General features: G+C 35.5%; 2 protein-coding genes across 7 annotated transcripts in view; both read left to right on the top strand.

Annotated features, from left to right (window-relative positions):
* The window catches only part of STXBP5 (syntaxin binding protein 5), a 183217-nt gene that overhangs the window by 88870 nt on the left and 66762 nt on the right, over positions 1-27585 (top strand). For all 6 annotated transcript variants that reach the window (XM_045865709.3, XM_064598198.1, XM_045865708.3 and 3 more), the window contains exons 9-15: positions 787-865; positions 18570-18724; positions 19896-19968; positions 23012-23159; positions 23373-23440; positions 23713-23753; positions 24610-24830. In XM_045865709.3, the coding sequence (XP_045721665.1) occupies positions 787-865; positions 18570-18724; positions 19896-19968; positions 23012-23159; positions 23373-23440; positions 23713-23753; positions 24610-24830 (785 nt within the window). The remainder of the gene's footprint in view (positions 1-786; positions 866-18569; positions 18725-19895; positions 19969-23011; positions 23160-23372; positions 23441-23712; positions 23754-24609; positions 24831-27585) is intronic.
* On the top strand, positions 25455-27580 carry LOC123836715 (protein NipSnap homolog 1-like). The gene is given in 2 exon segments (XM_045865713.3): positions 25455-26088; positions 26090-27580. Coding segments are annotated over 2 exon segments (849 nt in total). The 5' UTR covers positions 25455-25494; the 3' UTR covers positions 26345-27580.

Below are 27585 nucleotides of genomic sequence, written 5' to 3' on the forward strand. Positions count from 1 at the left end.
ATTCTTCTTGGTGAGTCAAACAATAAACAATGAAATTTTAAACAAAAGTTTATTAGAATGAACTAGGTGTATTATGGGGAGAAAAAGCTGGGAAAGAAGTATTGGGATAGGGGCATGTGACTGGGATCTCCAAAAATAATATATTAATGTTGAGAATGATTAATCTCTAAAAATGAAGATATGTTTTATTTTCTTTATATTTTTCTGAGGTGTTTCTACAATGAACATGTAGAATAGCAGAAATCAAACTTTTTTTAAAATAATAAAATTCTTTATGAGTTTCTGACATTTTGTAGAGTTTGGTTTATTTTAGCGGTCTTTTTGGACATTGCAATGAATGGATTTTACTTTAGGAGAATAATATAAATGAAGTTATTAGCATAGGGTTTAATTTTGCAACTGTAACACTTGGGTGAAAAACGTGATTTAGATTTGTTTTCCTCAAATCTAGCTATTTTAAAACTTGAATTGATTTAGAAAATTATAATTCTGCTTGCTTATCTGCAATTAAGAACATTGGGAAGGCTATAAATTTCTTTTACAAGCATTTTGTCACATAAAGGTCATTACTAAGTTACTCATTTACTTTTCAGCACTGAATTTCAAACAGTAGATTTACTTGATTATTTTAAATATTTTATATTAAATACTTCTTTCAAAATATTTTTAAAATGTTTCATGGTCTATTTCATTGTATTTTACTTTCATTTTATATATAAACTTATCAATATAAGAATTTAGAGTAACTTAGAATTTTAGAATTTAATGCAGGAAAATATATTTTAGGAAAACAATTAAAGGATGGGAAGAAGCCAGAACCGTGCAAACCTATCCTGAAGGTGGAATTCAAAACGACTAGATCTGGGTAAGATTTTACTTCATTGCCTATATTCATTGTATATAATTACTCAAATAGCACTAAAGGCTGTTTTATCATTATATTGTAAAGCCTACTTTAGAATGGTCTAGCTCAGTCTTAAATTTTATGCATTCTTTATTTAACAAAATAACTAAAATTGGTAAGTTTAGGATAAAGTATTTCTTTGTATTCTCTTTGTCTTAGTAGTTTTATAATGTGTCTTGGAAAGTTTGAATAATCTTTCTTATCAAATGTTATACATTCTGTTAGCTTAGTCTTCAGTAACAGTGGTGTTTATTCACTCCTGAAAATTGTGGAATAAGCAGTGAAAAAATATTTAAAACTTAACCTATTTATGCTATATATTTTAATTATGAAAGTTAGCTGTATTCTTCAAAAATTAAATCTCGTAAGAATATTTGGCAATTACAAAAATACATACAGTTTAATATTAAAGGAAATTTGTCAGTTGTATTTTATATTTTTTATATGCACCAAATGTTTAAAAATATAATAAAGGAAAAAAACTGTAAATGTTTCTTTGAAAATGCCACATTTCTTTTTTTTTTTTTTTTAAGATTTTATTTATTTATTTGAGAGAGAGAATGAGAGACAGAGAGTATGAGAGGAAAGAGGGCAGAGGGAGAAGCAGACCCCCCGCTGAGCAGGGAGCCCGATGTGGGACTCGATCCCGGGACTCCAGGATCATGACCTGAGCCGAAGGCAGTCGCTTAACCAACTGAGCCACCCAGGCGCCCCGAAAATGCCACATTTCATTAACCCCTAAAAGAAGCCTTTTATTTGTATTCTAGTTCCCTGGGAAAAGTGTGTGGTTTTATTTACTATAGCTGTGTAAGAGAGTGAATTTATGTAGTGTATTTAGTGCATCGGTTCCCAGATTGTGGTCTTTGGGCCAGCAGCATTAGCTGAGAACCTGTTAGAAATGCAAATTCTCGGACTCCACCCCAGACCTTCTGAATCAAACACTCTTATCTGTGGCTGGAGCCAACCAATCTGTGTTTTAATTAGACCCACAAGAGATTCTGATGCATGGAAATTTAGAACCACTGATACATGTTTTTATATACCAGTTTATGACCACTGGTTGTTATAAATGGCCCACTTCCCTTTGTAATTTGCCCTTCTTCTAATCATAATCCTTTCAGCCCTTTTCTCATTTGAGAAAAGACAGTAGGCTGAAGAATTGTTAAGATTGCTATTACTTGTCCTTGATCCTCATTAGCCTTCCTCTGGGTTTCAGAAGATATATTGTGTTCCGAAAAGAGGTTGAATGAACTCCAAAAGGAGTGGCATCTGTTTAATTGACTGTGGCACCCTCACTTTGTGACCTTTGGCATAGAGTTATTTGATGTCTTTGTGCTTCAGTTTCCTCACTACAACATGAATATGATATAATAGGTCAGAAGGTCATTGTTATAATTTAAGTGAGACAGTCATGTATTGAAAACATTTTACAGAGTCCCGGGTACATAATAAACTTTCTATAAGTAGCTGCTCTTATTGTTTCTAGGAAACTTCCTACTACCAATTGATTTTTTTGCCATAATTTGTCGTATGGCAAAGGAATGTAAGTAGGAAAAGCAATGACAGCAAAAAAAAAAAAAAAGTGTGTGTGGGGAACCAGAAAAAAACCTGTTTCTAGCTTATATGAATTCAAGTGAATCATCATCAAATGAATTGTCTAAACATTTAAATTAACAGTGTTTATTGTCTTCTGAATTATCTATTCATTTTAACAAATACTTGTTGGCAACAAAGATAAAAGTCCAAGGAAGATTTTTTTTTTTCCTCTCTGTGCTTTACCTATTCCTGTTTTCAGTTCTTATAAATGGTAATACTTATGTTTTCAGTTTCTTCAGGATGGCAGCAATATTTTTTCTTCTGTAAGATCAGACATGAAAAAAAAAGTCTAGCTCTTTTGCATGCATTTGTAGATACCTTTAAATAGATCGATAGGATCACTCTCTGAGAACAGTCTTCACCAACAGTCTTCCAATTTCTTTTTCACCTGGGTTAGGACATGCAGTAAATTAAAAGGTTCTTTTTTCACCATGGCATCTTTCCTTGAGACAGTTCCCTAGAATTCCCAGTGTGTAGCCAGCATTGAGAACTACTGCATTTCGCATTGCACCTGCAGCAGAATCACCCTCTATTAAATAAGCCAGTCAACTCTCACCCTTTCCTGTTCCTAGCAAGTATCTTGGGCAGGTGCCAGCTAAAGGCATCCAAGTGAGCAGTAGGTAATGTTAGCAAATTGCCAGATTTTATTAGCAGAGCTTTTCTTCCCTCCTCAAGATCTTCTGCATTTTCTTCTTTTTACCTAGAAATCATTCTAGGCAGAAAGATTCTCTTTCATCCTTTATAGCTTAGCAGTAATATCCCTGCTTTGAGGATGTTTTGGCCATGTTGTCCAGGTTGGGTCCCCAGTAATATAGTCTCAAAGTATGCTATATATTTCCCTTCTAGAATTTGTACTTGTCATTAATAATGAAATTATGTGTTTAATGCATGCCTTCCCCTTTAAATATTAGCTCAGTGAAAGCATGGGACATACCTGTTTCACTTCTACTTGTCCTAGCATAGTGTTACTGAATGTAAGGAAGAACATAGGATAGTAATTCCCACTTAGGGGCGCCTGGGTGGCTCAGTTGGTTAAGCAACTGCCTTCGGCTTGGGTCATGATCCTGGAGTCCCGGGATCGAGTCCCGCATCGGGCTCCCTCCTCAGCAGGGAGTCTGCTTCTCCCTCTGACCCTTCCCCCTCTCATGCTCTCTCTCTATCTCATTCTCTCTCTCAAATAAATAAATAAAATCTTTAAAAAAAAAAAAAGTAATTCCCACTTAATATAAGTTGTTGTAAAGACCTGAAAGAGAAATATAATGTGTTTGGCATGTGGTAGATGTTTGGTAAATTATAGTCCTTTTTTCCTCTACTTCTACATTTTTCATTTCGCTAGTAGACTGCATAAGAAGTTACAGGTGGGGCAAAATTTTCAACAAGAATCAACTCAGGGTAGGTTCAAGTTTTCAAACAGATATTCACTTGAACTCCTTAGAGTTTTACACTATAGAGCATTGGAAGTTAGTGTCTTTTTTTTTTTTTTCTTAAGATTTTACTCATTTTATTTGAGAGAGAGAACATGCAAGCAGGGGAGGGGCAGAGGTAGAGGGAGAGAATCTTTTTTTTTTTTTTTTTAAGATTTTATTTATTTATTTGACAGAGATAGACACAGCGAGAGAGGGAGCACAAGCAAGGGGAGTGGGAGAGGGAGAAGCAGGCTCCCCACAGAGCAGGGAGCCCGATGTGGGACTCGATCCCAGGACCCTGGGATCACGACCCAAGCCGAAGGCAGTCGCTTAACCGACTGAGCCACCCAGGCGCCCCGAGGGAGAGAATCTTAAGCAGACTCTGCACTGAGCAGAAAGCCCATGATCCTGAGATCATGATCTGAGCCAAAACCAATGGTAGTCCATTTCTTAAAAGACACTACCATTCAAAGAATTACCAGTTTGGGGGGGAACATCTCTGTTTGGGAACCTAAAAGTGAATATTATCACAGTTAAAAATGACAGTTTAGTCGCGCTTGGAGAACCATGTCCAAGAGATTAATACTCCCTTTCCTTATAACACATACTATGGCAAACTATTTGTGTATAGGGCCAGAGAATAAATATTTCAGGCTTTTTGCAAGCTGTACAGGTCTCAATTGGCAGCTATCCAGCTCTGCTATTGTAGCCCAGAAGCAGCTATAGACAACTCATAAATGAAAGAATGCAGTTGTGTTCTAATAAAACCTTTTTTACAGACACTGAAATTTGAATTTCCTTTAATTTTCATGTGTCATGAAATATTCTTTTGTGTATTTTTTTCAGCTATTTAGAAATGTAAAAATCATTTTTAGTTTGCAGGCCATACTATACAAAAACAGGCAGCAGGCCCTAGTTTGCTGACCCCACCCTTGATATGCAGACATGGACATACATAATATATTTAAGTTTATCTGTAAGCAAATTTGCTCCCCCCAACTGTGGTGCCTGAATTTGTTTTCAACTAGTTTAGTAGATGATTTCTTTAATGTCATATGTGTACTAAAAGCTGTAGGTGGATTGCCTGTATAAGAATATGAAAAAGACACAGGGGTGCCTGGGTGGCTCAGTCAGCTAAGCGTCTGACTCTTGATTTTGGCTCAGGTCATGATCTTGGGGTCGTGAGATTGAGCCCCACACTGGGCTCCACACAGGATGATTCCCTTTCTCCCCTCCCTCCGCCCCTCCCCTGCTGACATGCACACACTCTCACTCTCAAAAAAAAAAAAAAAGACTAATAAAAATTCAGGGTACATTTGTGATATTCTGGTTCTGAAAATATCTAAAAGTCTATTTCAGTAACATCCACAAACTTGCTACCACTGAGTTTCCCCCACTGCTACAAGAAGTATATCCAATGAGAGAATCCAAACTCTGAAGCTCAGAAACAAACTCCCTTGTGCAAAGATTTTTTTTCCCAGAATACAGGCTTGCTTTCGTATATTTTTTCCTTCTCAACTATAGATTTTTCTTAAGTAACTGTGTCTGTGTAATAATCCATAATAACACTTACACTGTGCTATGTGCCAGACATTATTCTAAGTGCTTTATACATCTTAATTTATTTAATCTTAGCAACCAGTCTATGAGGCAGTATTATTACCTTTGTCTTATAGATGAGGAAACTGAAATGGAGACATTTAGTAACTTGCCCAAAGTCATACAAGTCATAAGAGGAAGACCCCAGATTTCATTAAGTCTGTACTCTTAATCACTTTACTTCCTTTTTAATGAAACCTACTCTCTATTCACATTAACCACCAATCCCCAAGATCATATTCATACCTGTAGATCTCCCAGCAGCAATTGCTCTACTAAACGATCTGATAAAACTGTGATGAAGAAACTCACCTTCAATTTAGTCACAGACATGTTGACCATTGAGAAAATGTTTTAGAATCTAGTCTTTATATTAATAAATATGTTTATATTATCATCTTCTATTATGCATGGAGCTTTCTCTTTTTATTTTCTTACCACCAGTATATTAGAGTCAACAAATGTTCCATATTTATTCTCTCTCCATCCCAATTCATGGTAAGCCATGGCAACCAGAAGAGAGACTCATTCAGATGGCATGCCCACTTTCAGAGACAAAAGTAGTTCCCTTTTGTATTGTCTTAACAGTTCTCATAGCCTTGCTTGAGATGAAACTAGCTTCTTGTCTTTTGAGCTCAAGACTGTTACTTAGATGGTTTGGCTTCCAGGCACCAAGAAGAAAAAAACTAGATGAACATCCGTTATTTGCCTTTTATAAGCCAGGTATTCTGCTGTGCCGTTTGAATGCATTACCTTCCATAATTCTAAAAACACTGTGAAATAGGCACTTTTATCATCTCCATTTAGGGATATGAATAATAAGTCTTAGCTTAAGTTAACTTGTCTTACAAAGTAGCAGAGCTGGAATTTGAGCTCAGGTTGACTCCAGAGATGGAGTTGTTTATCAGTACACTGAACACTGTCATGGTTAAGATGGGTTAGGATAGAATCGTCCTAATGATTCACAAGTCACTCAGTTTGCCAAGACCTGATTTCTTTTTTTTTTTTTTTTTTTAAGATTTTATTTTTTTTTAAGCAATCTCTACACCCAGTGTAGGGCTCAAGCTCACAAGCCTGAGATCAAGAGTCACATGTCTACCAACTGAGCCAGCCAGGTGCCCCGATTTCTCTTTTAAATTTGCTAGTTTATCAGATCATCTTCATAAATTTAACATTAAAATTATACTCAGTAAAGTAATCATATTAATGTGAACTGAGAGGAGATTCTCTCTGTGTCTCTCTAATAGGATGGATAACTTACTGTAAGTAACCCTAGCTACTTAGAGGACTGGAGAGCTTCATATATCACTTCTAGGCTACAAATTTAATTTGTTGAAGTCCAGGTTTAGGTTTTATGGTATCCCCTTGTGGTCATGGCACTTGATCTTAACATTGTTTAGGAAAAATCCATAAGTGGATTTATAATTAATTGTATCTAATGAGAAAAGACATCTTTGAGCCCACAGACTCTCAAAATTTCATATTTCTCATTAGATAATATTTCCTGTTCTCATGTTACTTTTCCCATGTTGGTGAGAAAGTTTCGATCTTAAGTTGGCTAATTCTCATTTTATCACTGTCCTCAGAGGTATTCTTATGACCCACTCCAGATTTATCTGTATTATCTTCAGTTTCTCAAAACAAGAACACTTTCCCCTAGCCTTAATCTCCAAACCTCATACCTAACTAAAATAAATTACCATTCACTTTCTTGATTTTAAGATAACATTTTACTTACAATCCCTAACACTGTAACTGTATAATCCCACATAGCTAGACAACAAAGACTACTAGATTAATGGCTCTATCTTCTGACATTAGAATACTTTATTTAGCAGCTGTATGAAGATTGGGGTTTGTCTGTGGCTTCTATCAATTTAAAGTGGTAAGATCCCTCTATTTTTAAGTTTTTCCCTAAATTAGTTTTTTTTTTTTTTAGGATTTTATTTATTTATTAGAGAGAGAGCACAAGTGGGAGGCAGAGGGAGAGGGAGAAGCAGACTCCCTAATGAACAGAGCGCCCCACGTGGGGTTCAAACCCAGGACCCTGAGATCATGACCTGAGCCAAAGCAGAGGCTTAACTGACTGAGCCACCCAGGCGCCCCCCCAAATTAGTTTTTAACTCATTATTGTTAAGTTAAAACTGATACCACTTATTAAGTCTGCAGATAAACAAATACATTTTTACATCACTGGCAAGTTTTACTTGTTAACTTTGTATGAAAGTAAACCTGTATTAAGCCCTTAAAGTACATTTAACCAGTGGTGGTTGCCAAAATGAAGGTGAAGTTCCTTAAGTATAAGAAAAAGGAGTGCATTCAGAATCGTTCCGACAGCTCAGAATCCTTTATACAGCTGAGGCTCTCAGCACTGGTATTTTATTTTGAAAAACACAAAAATGAAGGTGTAGAAAAAGGAGGACTGGTAGATTTTGAACAGAAAAAAAACAAAAACAACACTCCCAGGATACATCCTTGAAGTGTTTATAGGAGAGAGTAAGTAAGCCTTGTTTGCTGCTATAGAAAGATTGGTTAGAATAAAACAGAAGAAAGATTAGAAGATATTCATTGTAAGGAGGATTACTTTGTAAGAGTATTTTATTAGCATTGTTTCAAACATGAGCCAGGATGTAGGGACATTAAAAGAAGTAAAAAGAAGTGGGTGGATTAACAGAAAATGCTGGTTTATTTATTTTTTTTAAATACTGGTTTAGAACATGTGTTTAGTGTATTCAGCAGTAGATATAAGTAGCATTTACATTTCATCAGGAAGAGTAAGACACAGTTTTGTAATTTGGGGAAAATCTCCATATGACAAATGCAGAAAAGAAAGAACTGTTGGAATAGGATACACTGAAAATGAAAAGGAAATAATTTGGGCAGAAAGTTTTAGAGTGAATTTCTCAGGATGAATTCAAAGTACAGGTGAAGAAGATAATATTCTGTCTTAATACTAAAAGTATTATTACATGATTATATGATCTGGATTCTTCTGAAATTTTTTGGCTACAGAACTAAAGGTCTTAGGATTAAGATAAGTTTTGGGTTCTGAAGTGGAACACTGAAATCAGTAAAGTAGCTGATGAGTAAAAAGTGCAGGTAGAGGGGGGTATGCTGGCCAAAGGATGGAGTGAAGCTGGAGGAATCAAATGATGGAAGATAAGACTTTTTGGCCCCTCCTGTGGGGATCAGCACAGTTAAGCACTTGGTAAAAGCTTGCTGAATGGATGAATCATAATAATATTCCAACTTAATTTGTGTAGCAATTCTTGAGTTGTCTAGGAAGCAGAAAATTCTTCAGCATAAGCTACATTTTATATTACATTGTAATACCAAAAATATTAGTGATAGATAAAGAAATGACGTTAAAAATTGGTGAACTATTTCCATGGTATTTCAGGGGACAAATGTGGTTTTTTAAAAAAGTATAATTAGTCACAATTGTTAATATTAATTTCATTTTTTTAAGATTTTATTTTTAAGTAACCTCTACGCCAAATGTGGAGCTCAAGCTCACAACCCCAAAATCAAGAGTCACATGATCTTCTGACTGAGAGATCCAGGCGCCTCTATTAATTTCATTTTTTAACCACTATTATCTTCTTCTCTAGAGTGTTTTTGGAAGTACCTAGGTTTGTATTTTGGTTTCTTTTTTTTTAGTTATAACATTAAATAAAATCTTCACAAAAGAAGCGTATTACCTTTCTAAAGGTAATATCACTATTCTAAAACAATTTTTTTTCTTTTGTTCATTTTCCCTCAATCTTTTTTCAGATACATGTCCATTTTCACTTAATTATATTCTTAGAGTATATTCAGTCTGGTGAGTTTTTTTTCCTACTTAACATGTCTAAAGGATTACTAGCTTTTACCCATTTTTGTAAATAATTTTAAAGGCTATGTACTTTACTCAGACATTCTTCCCTTTTGCTGAACATTTTGTTTTTGATATTATAATCAGATTACAGATTAAATTAAATGTAATATGTAAAAAATACATAACAGATTACAGATTAAATGTAATATGTAAAAAATACATATTACAGATAAAAATATAGTAGTGAACAAATTCTCTTTCTTGATGTTATAGATAATTCAACAGAAGATTTTTTACCATTGTAGTATTTCTTTACAGTAAATTTCCAATGGTGAAATTTTGAGGAAAAGATTTTTATGAATCTTGACAAGTTCCCACATTGCTTCTTGAAAGTATCTGTGTATACTTTAAAGAACTGAGTATGAACTATAACAGTTTCATCAGTCTCATCAATGGGAGATGTTTTTGTTTTATTAATTTCCTACCTTTAAAGTAAGTATTTATGCTTTGGAATCATCTTAAATTTTGTCACCACAATGTGAACTCCTAAATGACAACTGTTATAATAGAAAAGGCAACCTGCTGTGGTAATAGGGATCTGAAGTGAAATTTGTTTCCATCTGCATATAAAGTGGTGTTTCATAAAAATTTTACAACTTAATTTTTTGCAAGCCGTCATCCAGCTGAGCTTTTATGTTTTGGCAGGGACCAAAATTATTTATATGCTTGTCCATACCCCTGTATCTAGAAACTGATGAATTTAACAAAGTTGGTATATTAATGGTTGAGATTTGGTAGCATCTTCCATTTCTGAAATCCTAAAATAGAATTTAAAACCTTATAGTTTTTTTTTAATCTAGTAGTTTTTGATGTGTATTATTTATAAAAAGGCACAGCTTCATTTCAAACCTAATTGTTTCCAAAATTGTCCCTTACTTGTTAAGGCTATTCAGATAACCCTTTCTGACACTGCCTCTGGTGTATTGCTCCTACTTTTTCTACTGCTAAAGTTCATTCTGAGCTTTTCTATAGTTTCTTCTTTTAGAGCCATCCCTTCTTCATCATGTAAATTGGTTCTCTGTTGCATTCTTAAAGCTTTATGGCTTGTTCAGACTAACCTAAGGGTAGTTTTCCATCATTATTCATCCTCATCTTTTTTTTTACATGCGTTTAAAATGCGTCTACTTATGATCTGTATATGGACTGAATATCTTAGTAATGGTTCACTAATTGTTCTAGTACTGGCTGCTTATAATATATATTGATACCAGCTTATATGCTTCAGGTTATGTTGTTCTAGAGGACAGGGATCAAATCCATGTAAGACCTTGTCTGCAGTAAATGATTTTGAAAACTGCAATGTTCTTTCACAGATAAGCTTTGAAATCATACTTGTAACACTGTGAACTTCATATATAGTTCATTTAATTACAGATTCCACATGACAAAGACTGCATTGAAGATTTTAGATTTCTTTTTGAAAAAATGCCTAATTGTTACATAAATTCTTTCATTTGTATTGATACTAGAAAAGAAAAAAGTAATGGACTAATACAAATTGCTGTGGGGACTTATAAATCTCATGCATCCTAACCATCCTGGATTGTGAAACTGTAATACATTGAAACCCCAAAGCATAATTTTTCTGGGATTTGTATGGTTAGGTTAGGTCTACCAAATTCTGTACCTTTATCTCATTGACTTACCATGTTGATGCTTAATGTTTATTTTGCTTTCCAGTTTAATGTCAGCTCTAGAATGGATGCTTTGCCCTGGAAAGCACAGGTAGAGAAGAGCTGTGTTGCCCTAGACATGACAACTTCATTATAATAGCTTTTATGACTATCAGCCTTTACTGGTTACAAGAGAGTATTATAATTCTTCTAAAGTTATTAAGATTCATGAAATGTTCAGGTTATAGGGGCACTTAACAAGTTTCTGTCTTCAAGGTTGGGAAGGTGTTCTAAGATATTTTTTTCCCTTTTCATAATTAAGTGAGGACTGTAGAATTCATGAATTCTTCTTCTGTCCTTATCTCCAAATTGAGTCTTGCCAGCCACTTATTTATATGAAGATTTCAGATATTAGAGGACATGTTATTCAGTATGTTATTGCTAAATAACCCCTAAGTTCTTATATGATTGAGGAAGACATTAAAGTTTGATGAGTAGGTCTAGTTTGGTGTCATTGCTTTGATTCATGCTGAGATACCAGGAGTTTAATCCGCCTACTATTATTTTTGTGCCATCAGTGCAAATATCAACACAGTGAAAAGGCAAATAGTGTCTTAATACCATAATGAAATGGTTTTACCCTTGACCTTTTGAAAAGGATCCTGGAAACCCCTAGGGGTTCACAGACCACACTCTGAGTATCACTGTTGTATACTTCATGGCAATTTATGGAAATGTTTGGAGATTCCACATTTTTGATAACTAAAAGGATATGTATTAAGTCTGATTACTATAACAACTTTTCATAAAAATTATATCAATAAAACAATATTAAAATCTTAACATTTTATTCGAAGACTGCAATATACAAATCTACTAAAGCTATATCATTGTTAAATTGGTCATTAAGTGACAAAAACTTGTCTAAATATGTTCCTTTATTTTTTCCCCAAACTTCTATCTTTTTATCTATATTAGCAAAGGAGAGTATTAAGGTTAGTCACTAGTGAAACAAAGTCTGGAGATGGCTACTCTGGTTCTCAGAGAGCCCTCTTAAAATAGGCAAAGGTACAGATCTGAACTAGAAGGACACTGGAATATCATCATCATGATGCTGGTAAAGTAATAGTCACTTCCTGAGAATGTATTTTGTACCAGGCACTCTAATAAGCAGTGTATATGTAATGTCACTTAATCTTTACAATAACTCTATGAGGTGTATATTACAGAAGAGAAAACTGAGGCTCAGATAATTAAAGTAAGTTGTTCAGTTCTCATAAGTACAAAGTAATAGAGCTAGGATCTGAACATAGATGTCTTCTTCCAAAGCTTGGGTTATGACCCATTGTGCTTCTCTATATTCAGTTCATTATCATAATGACTTATTCTTATGCTATCCTGTTATTTTCCTGTTTGCTCAAAAAGGTCCCTGGTGAAAACTTTTCGATACTAAGCAATAGTTCTCTTATCAAATAGTTGTTTTGGGAATCCGCCTCTCTACTCAAACATGCCCAGTTAAAGAATTACATGGCTTCTGATTTAACTTCAGAGTGTGAGGGAGTGTAGGGCCTTGCAGTGAGGTCTTCAACGACATCCTCACATTTCTCCCTGATGATGATAGGGTAGGTCAAAGCAGTATCCTTAGAAGTCTCAACTTTTTGTTTTTTACTACTAGTGCTACTCAAAGTATGGTGCATGAATGGTTCCAGTCTGCTAACTCTCTGAGACAAAATACATACAGAAATCAAAAGTAAGAGTATGGAAACTTGAATATCATTTGATATTACCACAACATCTGTGCACACATTTAGTTGTTTTTCTTACAAAACAGATTTTCAATGAAGTGAAAAATTTTTTAAATAGTTTTTGATCACAGCTTGAGAAGCATTGTTTGAAACTATAGCATTACATGATTAGAAGAGTGCTTTTAATTCATCTCCCTATATGTTAAATTTTCTTTTTTGCTTTTCAGCCCTTAAAAAATTTGTTTTTTCAAACCCTTGATTTTGATTATTCTATTTTGTTTTGATTCGTTTTTTATTCCATTTTGATTTGATAGCTCAAAAAACTTAGCTTTTAACTTTTATGTGAAAAGTAAGCAGTTTGACACCAAATATGAGATGATAGTTGCATAGATTTCTGTTAGACCATTCGAATGTAGATAATCATAATTTACATTTGGAATTTTAACTGAGAATCATAGAAATTTGATGTAGGGTCTCATAAAAAATTGTTCATTCAATAAAAAGCTAAGCACTGGAATGGGGCGTCTTGGTGGCTCAGGTGGTTAAACAGCTGACTCATGATTTCAGCTCAGGTCATGATCTCAGGGGTCATGAGATTGAGCCCCGTGTTGGTGCTGGGCGTGGAGGCTGCTTAAGATTCCCTCTCTTACGCTCCCTCTGCTCCTCACCATCCCCCAAAAAAGCTGAGCACTGGGGTTAGAGTGGTATATTTGTTAGCTTTCAAGAGCTAAGGTATAATTCTGCTCACCAAATATATAGTTAAGTGTTTCCTTTGAAATAGAATGGCATTTCTCCATTTGTAAAAAGTTGGAGAATTTGATAAGGTTAGTAATTAAATTAATGACATATGAGAATTTGAAGCTTAAATTCCAATTTTAAAAATACATAGAAGTACTGAAAAATACAGGTGGCAGTACTAATTATTCAGAAAGAGTATCAGACTAGCACAACAGTTAAATTTCAAACTTCTTTAGACAGTGTTTATTACCAAATCTGGCCAAATATTACCAAATCCTACAGCATTTCCGATTGTAAGTCCTGGTATTAGTGACCATCTGAGCAGTAGGTTTAGTGGTATTTAAATATATATTTGATAAACACTTTTTGGGATACCTAGCTAGGGCCTGGGAATGCAGAGGTAAATTATACACTCTTGTTTCCTAAAGGAGCTAACAATACAAAGGGAAACTAGATAAACATAATGGCAATTCAGTGTGGTAAATCCTGAGAAGAAGTAGGCACAGGATGCAAGGAACACAGAAAGGGAACCAGCACAATCAGGGTGGATGGATCAGGGAAGGTTTTTCTGAGGAGATAATAATTGGACTGAGTTTTAAAATTTTAAAGTCAAACAGAAAATGAGGGTTAGTGTATCTCAGGCAGTAAACAATGTGTGCAAATGCTATTATAATAATATCAGCTGCAGGTTATTAGGGTCAGAACTAAAGTCATCATGGGGCTGAAATGGAGGACACAGGTTCTTGAGATCCTAACAGAGGAAACAGAATGCATTTTACAAGATTTGGAGTTGCGTCATCTCTTATCCTATATTACTTTACTCACTGTGTTGTGGCCCCACTGACCATTTAGTTCCTGAGATAAACCAAACTCATTCCTGACTTAGGGCCTTTGCACTCGTTATTCCTGCTGCCTAGAATGTACATCCCTTTCTCCCCAACCCCAAGCTCTTTGAGTGGCTGGCTCCTCATCATTCTGGCCAGCTCATCCGTCATTACTTCAGGGATCTTTTCTGACCACTCTTAACAGTAACTGCTCCATTGCCTCCTTCACAGCCAGCCTACCACTCCACATTGTTTTATTCTCTTTGTAACACTTATCTCAATGTGCTTATTCATGTAGACTAGACATGAGAGCACTGTTTATTCTCAGGAATACAGGTGCTCAAAATAAATTTGAATGAATGGGTAATGTTGCAGAACTGAGTCGAGCAAATTGGTTATAAAAATGGCTTTTTGGGTAGAAGTGCCTCCTTTAACTGAAGAGTGCTTCATATGAAACACAACTTGAGCCATATCATTTATCAAGGCCAGCCTGGGGAGGTTAGTCAGAAGACAAAGGAATGGGGTGCCAGGGTGGCTCAGTCGGTTAAGAGGCTGCCTTCTGCTCAGGTCATGATCCCGAAGTCCCAAGATCGAGCCCCACGTTGGGCTACCTGCTCAGCAGGGAGTCTGCTTCTCCCTCTGACCCTCACCCTGCTCATGCTTGTGCGTTCTCTCTCTCTCTCTCTCAAATAAATAAATAAAATCTTTAAAAGAAAAAAAAAAGACAAAGGAATTACTTAAAAGTGGCCAGCCTCTTAAAAATTTCAATCAAATTATGAAAGGTCCAGGGGCATGTGGGTGGCTCAGTAGGTTAAGCATCTGACTCTTGATTTCAGCTCGGGTCATGATCTCAAGGTAATGAGATCTAGCCCCATGTCAGGCTCTACGCGCAGCATGGAACCTGCTTAAGATTCTCTTTTCCTCTCCCTCTGCCTGCCCCTGCATGCACACGTGCATGGTACTTGCTCGAATGAATGAATGAATGAGTGAATGAATGAATGTGAATGATTAAATTATTAAATAAATTATTAAACAAAATGTCCAGACACCTTTCTAATGCAGATATCTTCACAAAATGACAGTCTTGAGGAGCACTCAATATCATTAAAAGAAATTCTACTGAAATTCTACTTTAAGTTATAGGATAAAAATTATCTTTCCTCAAGTCCTTATTATAACATCAAAAAAGCTAACCTTGTGTTTAAAAACAATAAGATTCTCCACCTTCATAATTCATATGCTACCTAGAAATAATCTAGATTTCTAGAATTTTTTATATAATTCTTAATGCCAACAAAACAATTTATATAATTTTCCACTATCTAGTATTAAAATATTTGTTTTATCATTGCATTTATGACTACTTTCTTGTAAAATATTCATCTCATTAATATTTATTCTTCAAAGTTTGGTTCTTTATAAAGAAAAAAATATAACCTGTTGGGTGTTCATAAGTCAGGTGATTCCTGCCTGGCAAACTTAGATTATTTTTTAAAAAACAACACATAAGATAAAAAGGAAAAAAAAATATGTATTTAAATATATACATCTATATGCATATGTATATATATGCATTTATTGCTAGATTTGGGGAACTTATGAAAGAATATTACCTTGGTATGTCTTTGAAACTGTTTCTTACTCATATTTTTTTATTCTTATATTTTTATCCTTATTTTTTTCATCATATATTTTTTCTCTCCTAAGTTTAGAAAAGAAGTGTAGGCAACTTACAAGGCCACTGAATACACACTTAGTTGCCTTTTGGATACACCTACCTAATTGCCATGGTGTTATTAAATATCATATTAACAATTTATCTAATGAACTGGTGACTTACCTGGCAAACCTACCTGGTATTTCCATGGAAATTTTATTCTACAATGTAGCTCAGGATTTCCCTGTTCCTACTTCTTATATTAACAATACTTTTTTTTTTTTTTAAGTTGGCTATATGTAAAAACATTTATCAGACTATTTTTGAAATATTATTTATAAAATACATGGCCTGGACCTCCCATCTGTAAAAGATGAAGTTGGATTCTTCATCCTTCTTTCCAGTATTTTATATTCTTTTTTTTTTTTTAATTTTTTTAAGATATTATTTATTTATTTGAGAGAGAATGAGAGGGGGTAGGGTCAGAGGGAGAAGCAGACTCCCTGCCGAGCAGGGAGCCCGATGCGGGACTCAATCCAGGGACTCCAGGATCATGACCTGAGCCGAAGGCAGTCGCTTAACCAACTGAGCCACCCAGGCGCCCTCCAGTATTTTATATTCAATTATATGCTGTATTTCAAAGTACACAAGACAGGAAATGTATCCTATTTATTCATTATATGTGGGAAAAAAAGGAAAGAAAATTAAATATGCTTTCCTAACTACAGTCATAATAATAACACTATGCAAAGAGGTTGAAACAATGTATTGGTATAGTTCTGTTTGGGAAGTTTAACCTTGATTACTATCACTTAGGTGGAAAAATAAGATTAACCAAATCAGTTTAGTGGCAAAAAATCTAGATGATAATAAGCTAGAGAGTGGTTAGTGTAACATACATTTCTGTTAATTCATTTACATATTAATTCTGTTAATTCACTAAGTTTTAGATACAGCAATGAACAAAATGAACAAATCTCCTTGCCCTCGAGGAGCTTACATTTTCATGGGAAAAACAATGAGCAAAAAAAATAAGTTTTAATGATAAATTCTATGAAAAAAATAAAACAGGGATACATGAGAGTATAGTTTTAAATAAAATAATATACACACACAAGTTATTTTATATATTAAAATAAAATGTTTAAGTATTAAAAAACAATATGCAAAAGAAGGGAAACTTTCATAATGGATAATAATGGTAATTTGATGATAATAATAATAATAGGTAATTCTTACCAAAGGTGTATTGTGTGCCAGACATCGACCCCAGTATTTTGTGTACATTAATTCAGTAATTGTCTGAGTATAGATACATACCACTTGGTCTCCATTTTATGGATGCAAAAGCTAGGCACAGAGAGGTTAAGCAGCTTTTTCAATATCACACAGAAAGGAAAACCAGAGCTGAGATTTAATTTAAACTCAGGCAGCTTAGTTCCAGAACAAGAATTTTTTTTAAGTAACAAAATATTGCTTTAATCTAATTGTCTTATTATTCACAGCCATATAACAGTAGACAAACAGGCTTCAAGTTAAATATAAGAACTAGCATTTTTTAAAAAATAGTAAGTACATAAGAACTAGTGTTTTTAACAATTACATATTATTACATACTACTTATACCAGATGTGAAGAGGAGGAAGGTGGATCTATTGACCTTAGAGTAAGCATTCAGAAACTACCTAAAAAATCATAAATGAAGAGATGTAAGAAAATCTTATATCAAACTTTTAAAATCATCTGTTTAATGTACCAGAAACAACTTCCCCACCAAAAAAGTGAGACACATAGCAGATCAAAAGCTAATTCCTTAGAATGCAACAAACTCTTACCAAACAATTAGAAAAGGATTACTAATCTAATGAAAACATGGGCAAAAAACATGAAAAATCAAGACAAAGATAAATACAGGCCAAAATATATGAAAAGATATTTTTTATTTTGCGTATTTAAGACACGCAGTTTTAAAAAGTGGGTCTAGATAAATCATTAAGTAATGGCTAATAGGAAGACAGAGTTGTGGAGGTAATCACAAGTGGTAAGCTAGCAGCTGGTAGATGTACATGGGAGCTGTGGTTGGAGAGCATACCAGCCAAAATTCCAGAAGCCCTACAGAAAATGATTTTGAGTGACTGTTTTCTCAAGGGTGATTTATAGCTAGTACATTACTGATACATCAATGAGAAGTTAATTTGTTACAAACTGGATGCCTCAGGCCATTAACATTCTCTCTTAGACCTTCTGTTGAGAAGGCCTGGTTATTAGGATGGAAATACAGGCAGTACATTTAGGAGACTTGACCAGTAGAAACCCAGCGAGAATTTTTTGACAATTGTATAACAAGGATAAAGGAAAAAATTTTAAGCACCAAGGGGAGGTATGAGAGAGTCAAATGTGGTTAATGTTCATTCTTATTGTAGGTTAATTTTCATGAATTCACTTGGGTCTTACCTATGCAATTTAAAAAAATCCACATATGAGTATTCAATTAAATCATGCATTAAAATGTTAGAATTTATTATTTCACTAAATAGAAAATGTACAGTACAGCAAGAAAATAGTCTCCACTGTGCTATTTATAATCCTGCCTATGTATTTTATTTTCAGGGAACCTTTTATTATTTTATCAGGAGGTTTGTCCTATGATACTGTAGGAAGAAGACCCTGCTTAACAGTTATGCATGGGAAAAGTACTGCTGTGCTGGAAATGGACTATTCAATTGTTGATTTTCTAACGCTGTGTGAAACACCATACCCAAATGGTAATAAGCTTTGCATTTAAAACTCATTCTCTATAGATATCTGTTATTCAAAACAGAGACCTATAGGTTTTCTAAGTAGTTTCCTTATCCTCGTATGCTATAATTCTTCTGGGGGAGAGATGCTGTCTTCCTGACTTTTGCAAGTTTTATCTCAGAAGTTAATTTTGTTTAATAAGCTTTATCTGTTTAGTATGACTTAGTAGTCTTTAGTGCCACTTAAGGATAAACAAAACTGTGGACATTAAGAAACATTTTAGAATTCTATAGAACATAGTATATTAATCAAGGTTCTCCAGAGAAACAGAACCAATAGGGTATAGAGAGAGTGAGAAAGAGAGAATGAATTTATTTTAAGGAATTGGTTCATACAATTGTGGAAGCTAATAAGTCAAATTCATTGAGCAAGATGGCAGACTGAAAATTCAGGGAAGAGTTGTTTTCTTGAGGCAGAATTCCTTCTTTTTTAGAACCTGTCTTTGCTCTTTAGGCCTTCAGCTGTTTGAATGAAGCCCACCCACATTATATCTGATAATCTGCTTTACTCAGAGTCTACTGATTTAAATGTTAAGCACATCTAAAGAATACCTTCACAGCAACATCTGGATTGGTGTTTAGCTGAACAACTGGACACCAAAGCAAAGACGAGCTGACATAAAGTTAACCATCACAACTAGCATGTATTCTTTCAAGAGGAATTTAAATCTGGATCTGTTTTACTTCATTTGAAGCTAATTGAAATGTAAAGCTGTAATGCATTTTATAGTTAAAACAGGTGCATATAAAATACCTAAGAAAGAGATTTTAGTAGTATAGTAGTACTCGAGTTCCTGTGAGATCCAGTAGTAAGAATTGTTCCTATGGGTGTTCCAATTTAAATTTTGGGTTTGTTGCCCATGCCCTGCCTTGGATTTTGCAATACCAAAGAAGTTTTGTGAACTTCTTGTCTTACTCATCTTTACAAAACTGAAATAATCGTGTCTATTATATAGATTTATCTCATTTAAAACAAAATAGTCTTAAATTACATTAAGTACAAGATCAGAATGTTACATACTTGAGAGAATGGAACAAAATAAAATAAAAAAAAAAAACCAAGCAAATGTTTATTATCTAATTTGCTGTCTTCTTGCATATTTAAAACTATTGTTCATGCATTGTTTTCCTATTCCAGATTTTCAGGAACCATATGCTGTGGTGGTTCTCCTGGAAAAGGATTTAGTACTTATAGACCTTGCACAAAATGGGTAAGAAATAAAATTTGGTGAGAGATTATTTTAGCATGTAGTGAAAAAGACTCTTTTTAGTATAGGGTTGGCTATTTCTTTTGTTTGAAAACGCTACATTTATATTCATAATCTTGACCTCTTTTTACAGTTCCAGACACACATTTCTTAATTACATGCCAGACTTACCAGATCTAGTATGTTGCTCATATAGAATTTCCATTTTTTAAGTCAAAATTTACTGAATTTCTGAAATTTCATATGATTCAACCTAATACTTGGACACACTGGGGGCACACAAAATAAGTCCAAAATTGATCCCATCACAGTTTACCTCCAGAGAAGCTCTGTGGTCTCCCCACCCCCATGCGCTCTCTGTGGCACTCTCATGAATACCATTGTCAGAGGAATTTTACATGCAGCACCAAGCTTGTCACTGTCCTCGTTTAAGAATCTCAGACTCTGCTGATGGAGCCAACCGGGCACCCTGTTATTCTCCTCTTTAAACCACTACAGTCTTTACTGTTGTTTGATTTGAGAGCACCTTCTCAGCCTGCTGCTCTACACAGTAGTAACTTAGGATACCTTTCCAACCTGATTTCTCACTACCTTCCTATAGGTGCCTTATTCCCTAGAAAAACTGAATTGTGATCATACTTCAGTGCCTTTTCTTATATGGCTCCCAACAGCTGCAAACGTCACTTGCTTCACTGCTGTCAAAACTCCATATAGCTTTCAAAGTCAGCCCTCATTTCCGCTTCCCCCTCTCTCTTAACTACACACACACACACACACACACACACACACACACCACACGCACACACCCTGATCTGTAAATTGCCACCATAGCTCCTTTGCAACTTTTTGTGGTATTTGCCATATTCTGCTCTTTCTAACATAGATGATAGTATGTTTACTTATAACTTCTTTGAATGAAAGGACATTGCATTATTTATTTGTATCTCCTGAGAGATAATCATTAAATATTTAATTGAGTTTACCCATTCAGTATTCAGTGTTTCTCAATTAGGGGCAATTTTACCACCACCCCCCCCCCGAAATACTTGACAGTATCTGTGTAAACATCTTTTATTCATGCTATTGGCATCTAGTGGTAGAGGACAGAGGTGTTGCTAAACATCAACAGTGCACAGGAGAGTCCCTCATAATAAAGAGTTATCTGATCCAAAATGTGAATAGTATCAGGATTGGGAAACCCTGAAGTATAAGTGAACAGTATTATTTACCTTATTTTAAGGCATTCCTAGATTTACATCAACTTAGTGCTACCTATAATTATCAGGTGGGTATTTTTTTCCTTTTTAAAAATTATAAGACCATAGTGGATCAAAGGAATTTATTATTTCTAAATGACAGTCCTAGGGGCACCTGGGTAGCTCAGTTGGTTAAACATCTGCCTTCAGCTAAGGTCATGATCTTGGGGTCCTGGGATCAAGCCCTGCATCGGGCTCCCTGCTTAGTGGGGAATCTGCTTCTCCCTCTCTCTCAAATAGAGTCTAAAAAATAAATTGATAATAAAAAAATAAATGACAGTCCTAGAATAACTTATTCTTTTTTAAAAAAGATTTATTTATTTGAGAGAGAGAGAGAGACAATGCAAGGGTGGGGGGTGTGCAGAAGGAGAGGGAGAGACAGCCCTAAGTCAACTCCATGCTGAGGGCAGAGCCCAGTGCAGGGCTGTCTCCCAAGACCCTGAGCTCATGATGAGCCAAAACTAGGAGTCGGATGATTAACCGACTGCATCACCTAGGTGCCCCTAGAATAACTTATTCTTAATAGATTTTATTTTATTCCCTTAGCTATGTTTTCAAATAGTATGTGAGATTTTTATGTGTGGCCTGTACCAAAATATATTTAAGTTAAAGAAAATACTGTGCAAATAACCTGTGACTAGGCATTTTAAATAAAAATAGCAAATGGATCAGGTAAATGTATAATAATAGTAGGATCATTGAACTTAAGGATTATAAAGTATGTTTATAAAGAGAAAAAAAGTTACCTGCCATTTTTTTAATTCATGTTTTTGTTTGAGGTTTTTTTCTGTTTTATGTGTGGTTGAGGAATGAGTAATGACAGTTCGGTTCATTTTGAAATCTAGAAAGGACTTTTCCAAAATTATTATTCTCTAATTTTTAAATTATTGTCAGTAGTAGCCTGATAAATACATCTAATTTTTGCAGGTGAGCCACTCCGAACTTTTTAGAATTTTTAAGACATATTCTGGTTTTCCTGATATTTTTAAGTAACCATTCTCAAGGAATTCAAACCAGAAAAGAAATATCATTGTATATTTAGTTAGGATTTTACTTTAAGATTTTTGAAAACATTTTTTGCTTTATTTAATGAAATAATTTTATATATAGAAACCTTTTAAGGTAGAACCTTATTTAGATTATCACTGAAACAAGAGAACATCTCTAGATTAAATATTGTACTAGGCATCACATTGATGGAGAAAAAAGGAGAACTGAAAATTTGTATTAGCTCTGCTGACATAAAGATGAGGCATCTGTTGATTGAGAACCTTACACCTTAATGGTTAGGAGCACAGTTTAAATTCTGCTTCTCCTTGCTAGCTGACATGTCTTTAGCACATTACTCTAAGTGTCTGTTCTTCAGTAAAATGTCCACATCGTAAGTTTGGTGCAAGAAGTAAATAAGGGAAATGTACATATAAAGCACTCAGTCCAGTGTGTGCCACATGGTACATAGTTCTAACTGCAGCTTTTCTGTTTACTGTTCTACCTGAGCAACTTGCATTATAAAAGATGCCATTTTTTTTTACATATTTGCATGAAGTAAATCTGTTAAATCTCTATGGTAAAATGTATGTAATTTCTAAAAATATGGAGAAGAACATTGTATCTCTAAAGTTACAATATAAATTCAGATAATATATTATATGGACCTTCAGAGGATGTTATCTTTAAATTAAAAAAAATTAAAAAATTGTTTTCATTCCAAAGCTGTAAATATTTTTTTAAAGTTTTCATTATTGTGTTACTTTTGTTAAATTAATATTTTTCTTTTCCTGTTGTTAAAGATATCCTATATTTGAAAATCCCTATCCTTTGAGTATACATGAATCCCCTGTTACATGTTGCGAATATTTTGCTGATTGTCCTGTGGACCTTATTCCTGCACTTTATTCTGTTGGAGCTAGACAGAAACGGCAAGGTTACAGCAAAAAGGTATTGAACATGAGTTTTAGTATCTAATGTTACATTTCAGTATTTTATATTTATCACCTTGGAGTATTTGATAACATTGAAACCTTTTTTAGAGAAAATATATAGGAAGTCCTTTTTGGAAGCAAAATATGTCGTTTTCTGTTGTCATAGAAATATATATGGAGATGTATGGTATGCTTGGAATTTGCTTTATACAATAATCTTTTTTTACAGGAATGGCCCATTAATGGAGGTAATTGGGGCTTGGGTGTTCAAAGTTACCCAGAAATAATTATTACAGGGTAAGTAAGATCCTGTTTTGCCACTAAATCACTAATAGCTCAATATAATTAAGACTACATGAACATTAATTAATTGGGCAAGTAGTGCTTTCCTTTATGCTATAATGTATTAAGAAATGTTATTGTCCAGAACCTGCTAACTTACCCTGAATTTTACCTTTCTTCATTTGGTTGCTGTCTTTTCAAATAACAGTATACTTCAAAGAAAGAAAAAAGTGTGATGATTTTTTTCTTTTTTTTCTTCACAATTTTAACTCATTTGCTTTTCATAGGCATGCTGATGGGTCAGTTAAGTTCTGGGATGCTTCTGCAAGTAAGTATTTTGAATATTATTTGTTACATGTTATACAATCATTTCTTCTATACAACCTGTTTTATAATAATTGTGTAACCAACATTCAATTCAAAATTTGAAGGCTATAAATTTAATACATGATTTATCAAGTACATGAGTTTGAGAATTTCTAATAGATGTAAGATATTTTTAAGGATATTAACTAGTAAATTAAGAATGATTCTCAATAGAAGTAATCAAATCATTTGTTCAAAATTTCCTCAAACTTTCTCTTTAACTCAGAGATAAGAGAGGGAATATATTTCAAATCAACAGAAATTTGTAGAATAATTTTAATGCCTGATTCTAAGCTAACAGTAATTTGTGCTGTCTTTGTGGAATATACATATGGTGGCTACACAAGAGCAAAAAAGGAAAGATGCTTTGAATTGTCATGGCTTGCAAAACATACATAGTACGCAGTGAGAATCCAGTTAGCTCAGGATATTTTGTGTTTCATCACGTAGAAGTGTGAGATAGTAGTAGTACCTTTTATAGAGGAAATAAGTAGAAAATCTTTCAGAAAGCAAATATGTTATTATTTTCATTATATTTATACTTTTTTTTACAAAATCTTTTCATCATTTTTTTCAGGTTAACCAAATTCATCATCATGATGCGTGTTTTCTTTTTTTTAATGAATACAATTTTTTTGGTCAATAGGTACAGTGATTGCATTATCTAAAAGTGTAATAGAGAAATGCAGACCTGGAAATAAAAACATGGTTCAAATAAATATAGGCTGTTTTCCTTAGATAATTTGTCTGATTACATATTATTTTATATTTGTTCTATTTGTACTAAAGTATCTAACATATATTGTGTTTTTTTCTAGTAACTCTACAAGTATTATATAAACTAAAGACATCTAAAGTATTTGAAAAGTCAAGAAATAAAGATGACAGGCCAAACACAGACATTGTAGATGAAGATCCGTATGCCATTCAGATCATCTCCTGGTGTCCAGAAAGTAGAATGCTGTGCATAGCCGGAGTTTCAGCTCATGTTATTATTTATAGATTCAGCAAACAAGAAGTGATTACAGAAGTCATTCCGGTAATAGTCTCTTAATTATTTTCAGTGTCAGATGTCTGACATTTTAAAATTTTTGCATTATTTAGATTATCTGGAGTCAGTTTTATCTAGAATTTTTAAGAACACTTAAGTGTTTACATTGCCATCTATCTTTTGTGGAAAATAGCATACTTTTCCATATCTTTTTAGTGAGCATTTAAATTTAAATCCTTATATATACTATATATTTCACTTAAGGAAAGTTAATATGAATATAAGCATACTCTAATTTGGTATTAATAGGAATGCTGTAAATTCTAAAATCATTGTATGTGTGTGTTCTCACATACATACACACAATCATTTTTAAAAAGCTGAGTCAGAAACATGTTTTTTCTTTGCTAAATCTTTGCCTTTAGAAATCTTGTTACGTTTTTACCTTTAAAAATGTTGTTCCCAGGGCGCCTGGGTGGCTCAGTCAGTTAAGCATCTTCCTTAGGCTCAGGTCATGATCCCAGGGTTCTGGGATGGAGCCCCGCATAGGGCTCCCTGCTCCGCGGGAAGCCTGCTTCTCCCTCTCTCTCTGCCCCTCTCCCTGCTTGTGCACACTTGGCTCTCTCTCTATCTCTCTCTCTCTCTGTTGAATAAGTAAATAAAAATCTTTAAAAAAAAAAAAAAAGGAAAGTCCAACCTGCGCCGCTCCAACATGGCTACGCGGCTGTGCAGCATCTCTGCGGCGGCGCGGCGGCTGCTGGGGGGCCCAAGGCCCGGCGCCGTGGACATTGCGGCTGCTGCGCGCTTCTATTCCAAGGACAATGAAGGTAGCTGGTTCCGCTCCCTCTTTGTGCACAAGGTGGATCCCCGGAAGGATGCCCACTCCACCCTGCTATCCAAGAAGGAAACCAGCAATCTCTACAAGATCCAGTTTCACAATGTGAAGCCTGAGTGTCTGGATGCCTACAACAGCCTGACGGAGGCTGTGCTACCCAAACTGCACCTGGATGAAGACTACCCCTGCTCGCTCGTGGGCAACTGGAACACATGGTACGGGGAGCAGGACCAGGCAGTACACCTGTGGCGATTCTCAGGCGGCTACCCAGCCCTCACGGACTGCATGAACAAGCTCAAAAGCAATAAGGAGTACCTGGAGTTCCGAAAGGAGCGGAGCCAGATGCTGCTGTCCAGGAGAAACCAGATGCTCCTTGAGTTCAGCTTCTGGAACGAGCCACAGCCCAGAGCAGGCCCCAACATCTATGAGCTGAGGACATACAAGCTCAAGCCAGGAACCATGATTGAGTGGGGGGAAAAACTGGGCTCGGGCCATCAAGTACCGGCAAGAGAACCAGGAGGCGGTGGGCGGCTTCTTCTCGCAGATAGGAGAGCTCTACATTGTGCATCACCTCTGGGCCTATAAGGACCTACAGTCTCGGGAAGAGACTCGAAACGCTGCCTGGAGGAAGAGGGGCTGGGACGAAAACGTCTACTACACAGTCCCACTGGTGCGACACATGGAGTCTCGGATCATGATCCCATTGAAGATCTCGCCTCTCCAGTGATGCTGCTTCTGCCCCTGCCCCCTTCCCCTTCTCCCTCAGGGCAGCCATGGACAGAGGAGCTCCCAGTCCTGCTGTCTTGGTTTTTTCTCTTGGATCTGGGAGGACTCTGGGGGTTCGTGCTCAGCTCAGACAAGGGGAAGCTGAAGGATGACAGGGTTCTGAGGACTTGCAGCTCTGCCCAGACCCTTCCCACCTTCCCTGCTCACCCCTTCCCCTGTGCCAGAAGCAGTTTTTAATTTCTCTGAATGAAGAACAGCAGCCTTTTATGTCTTCTCACATTTCCCCCTGAGATTCCTCATCTCAAGGCCACGAGTCCCCAGTTGCCACCATGGAAGCCCTCTGTTTAGCTTTAGTTATACAAAAGGTAGTGTGTCAAGTGGTTAGAGAGGAGGTGGGAAGGGAGGAGGTCAGACCAGGCCTGGCTCTCTGGAATTCCCTGGTCTCTACTGGGCCACCCACTTGCTGGATCGTCTGAGCCAAGTCCCTCCTGTCAGGGAAAAGCCTAAAACTGCCTCAAGAAGAAAAGGGGAAAACCTTCAAGTTAGCACAGAGTGAGGTCCTACATATTCCACTTAGAAAGGCTGGGAAAAGGGATGGGAGCTGGGAAGGATCTGGGTCACAGAATGGGACATGAACCTAGAAGGTAGAACAGAATTCAGAACTTGGATTTGAACTGCAGAATTTGGAATATGGAATCAGGAATATAGAACAGAGGTTACAGAAGACCACCTGGGAAGGGGTTCTTAATACAAGACAGTTGGAAAGAGGCTCATCTCTTTCTCCCTACATGATATTGAGACCTTGACTGTTCAGTTTCAGCCCTTCTGTGTAGGGAGAATCTCCTGCCCTTTCTATTTCATTCCTGCAGGCGAAGTAAAGGGCCATGGCCTGTATTTCCCTCACCTTGCATTCCTTTTCTCTCTTCATATTCTATCAGCCCAACCCCCATTCTGCTGGGCCACTGGGTATGTGGATTGGGGTCAGTGACTTTGGGAGCCTCCTGGGTGATCTCTACACCTCGTGAACCTCTAGGTGGCTTGATTCTATCTCCCTTTGAGGAAAACTTGTGCTGGAGTCACTAATGGAACCAATTAAATATTTACTATAAAAAAAAAAAAAGGAAAGTGTTTCTTTAAAAAAATAATAAAAATGTTCCCACTGAAGCATATGTGGGTGTATTGTATAAACTGTATAAAATGAATAATTATTAAAAGTAGGTGAACTGTCTTTCTTTTACAACA

This window comes from Mirounga angustirostris, unplaced genomic scaffold (genome assembly GCF_029215605.1).
Source record: "Mirounga angustirostris isolate CCGP_5_RB_7025 unplaced genomic scaffold, mMirAng1.0.hap1 SCAF_8, whole genome shotgun sequence".
Classification (NCBI taxonomy): domain Eukaryota; kingdom Metazoa; phylum Chordata; class Mammalia; order Carnivora; family Phocidae; genus Mirounga; species Mirounga angustirostris.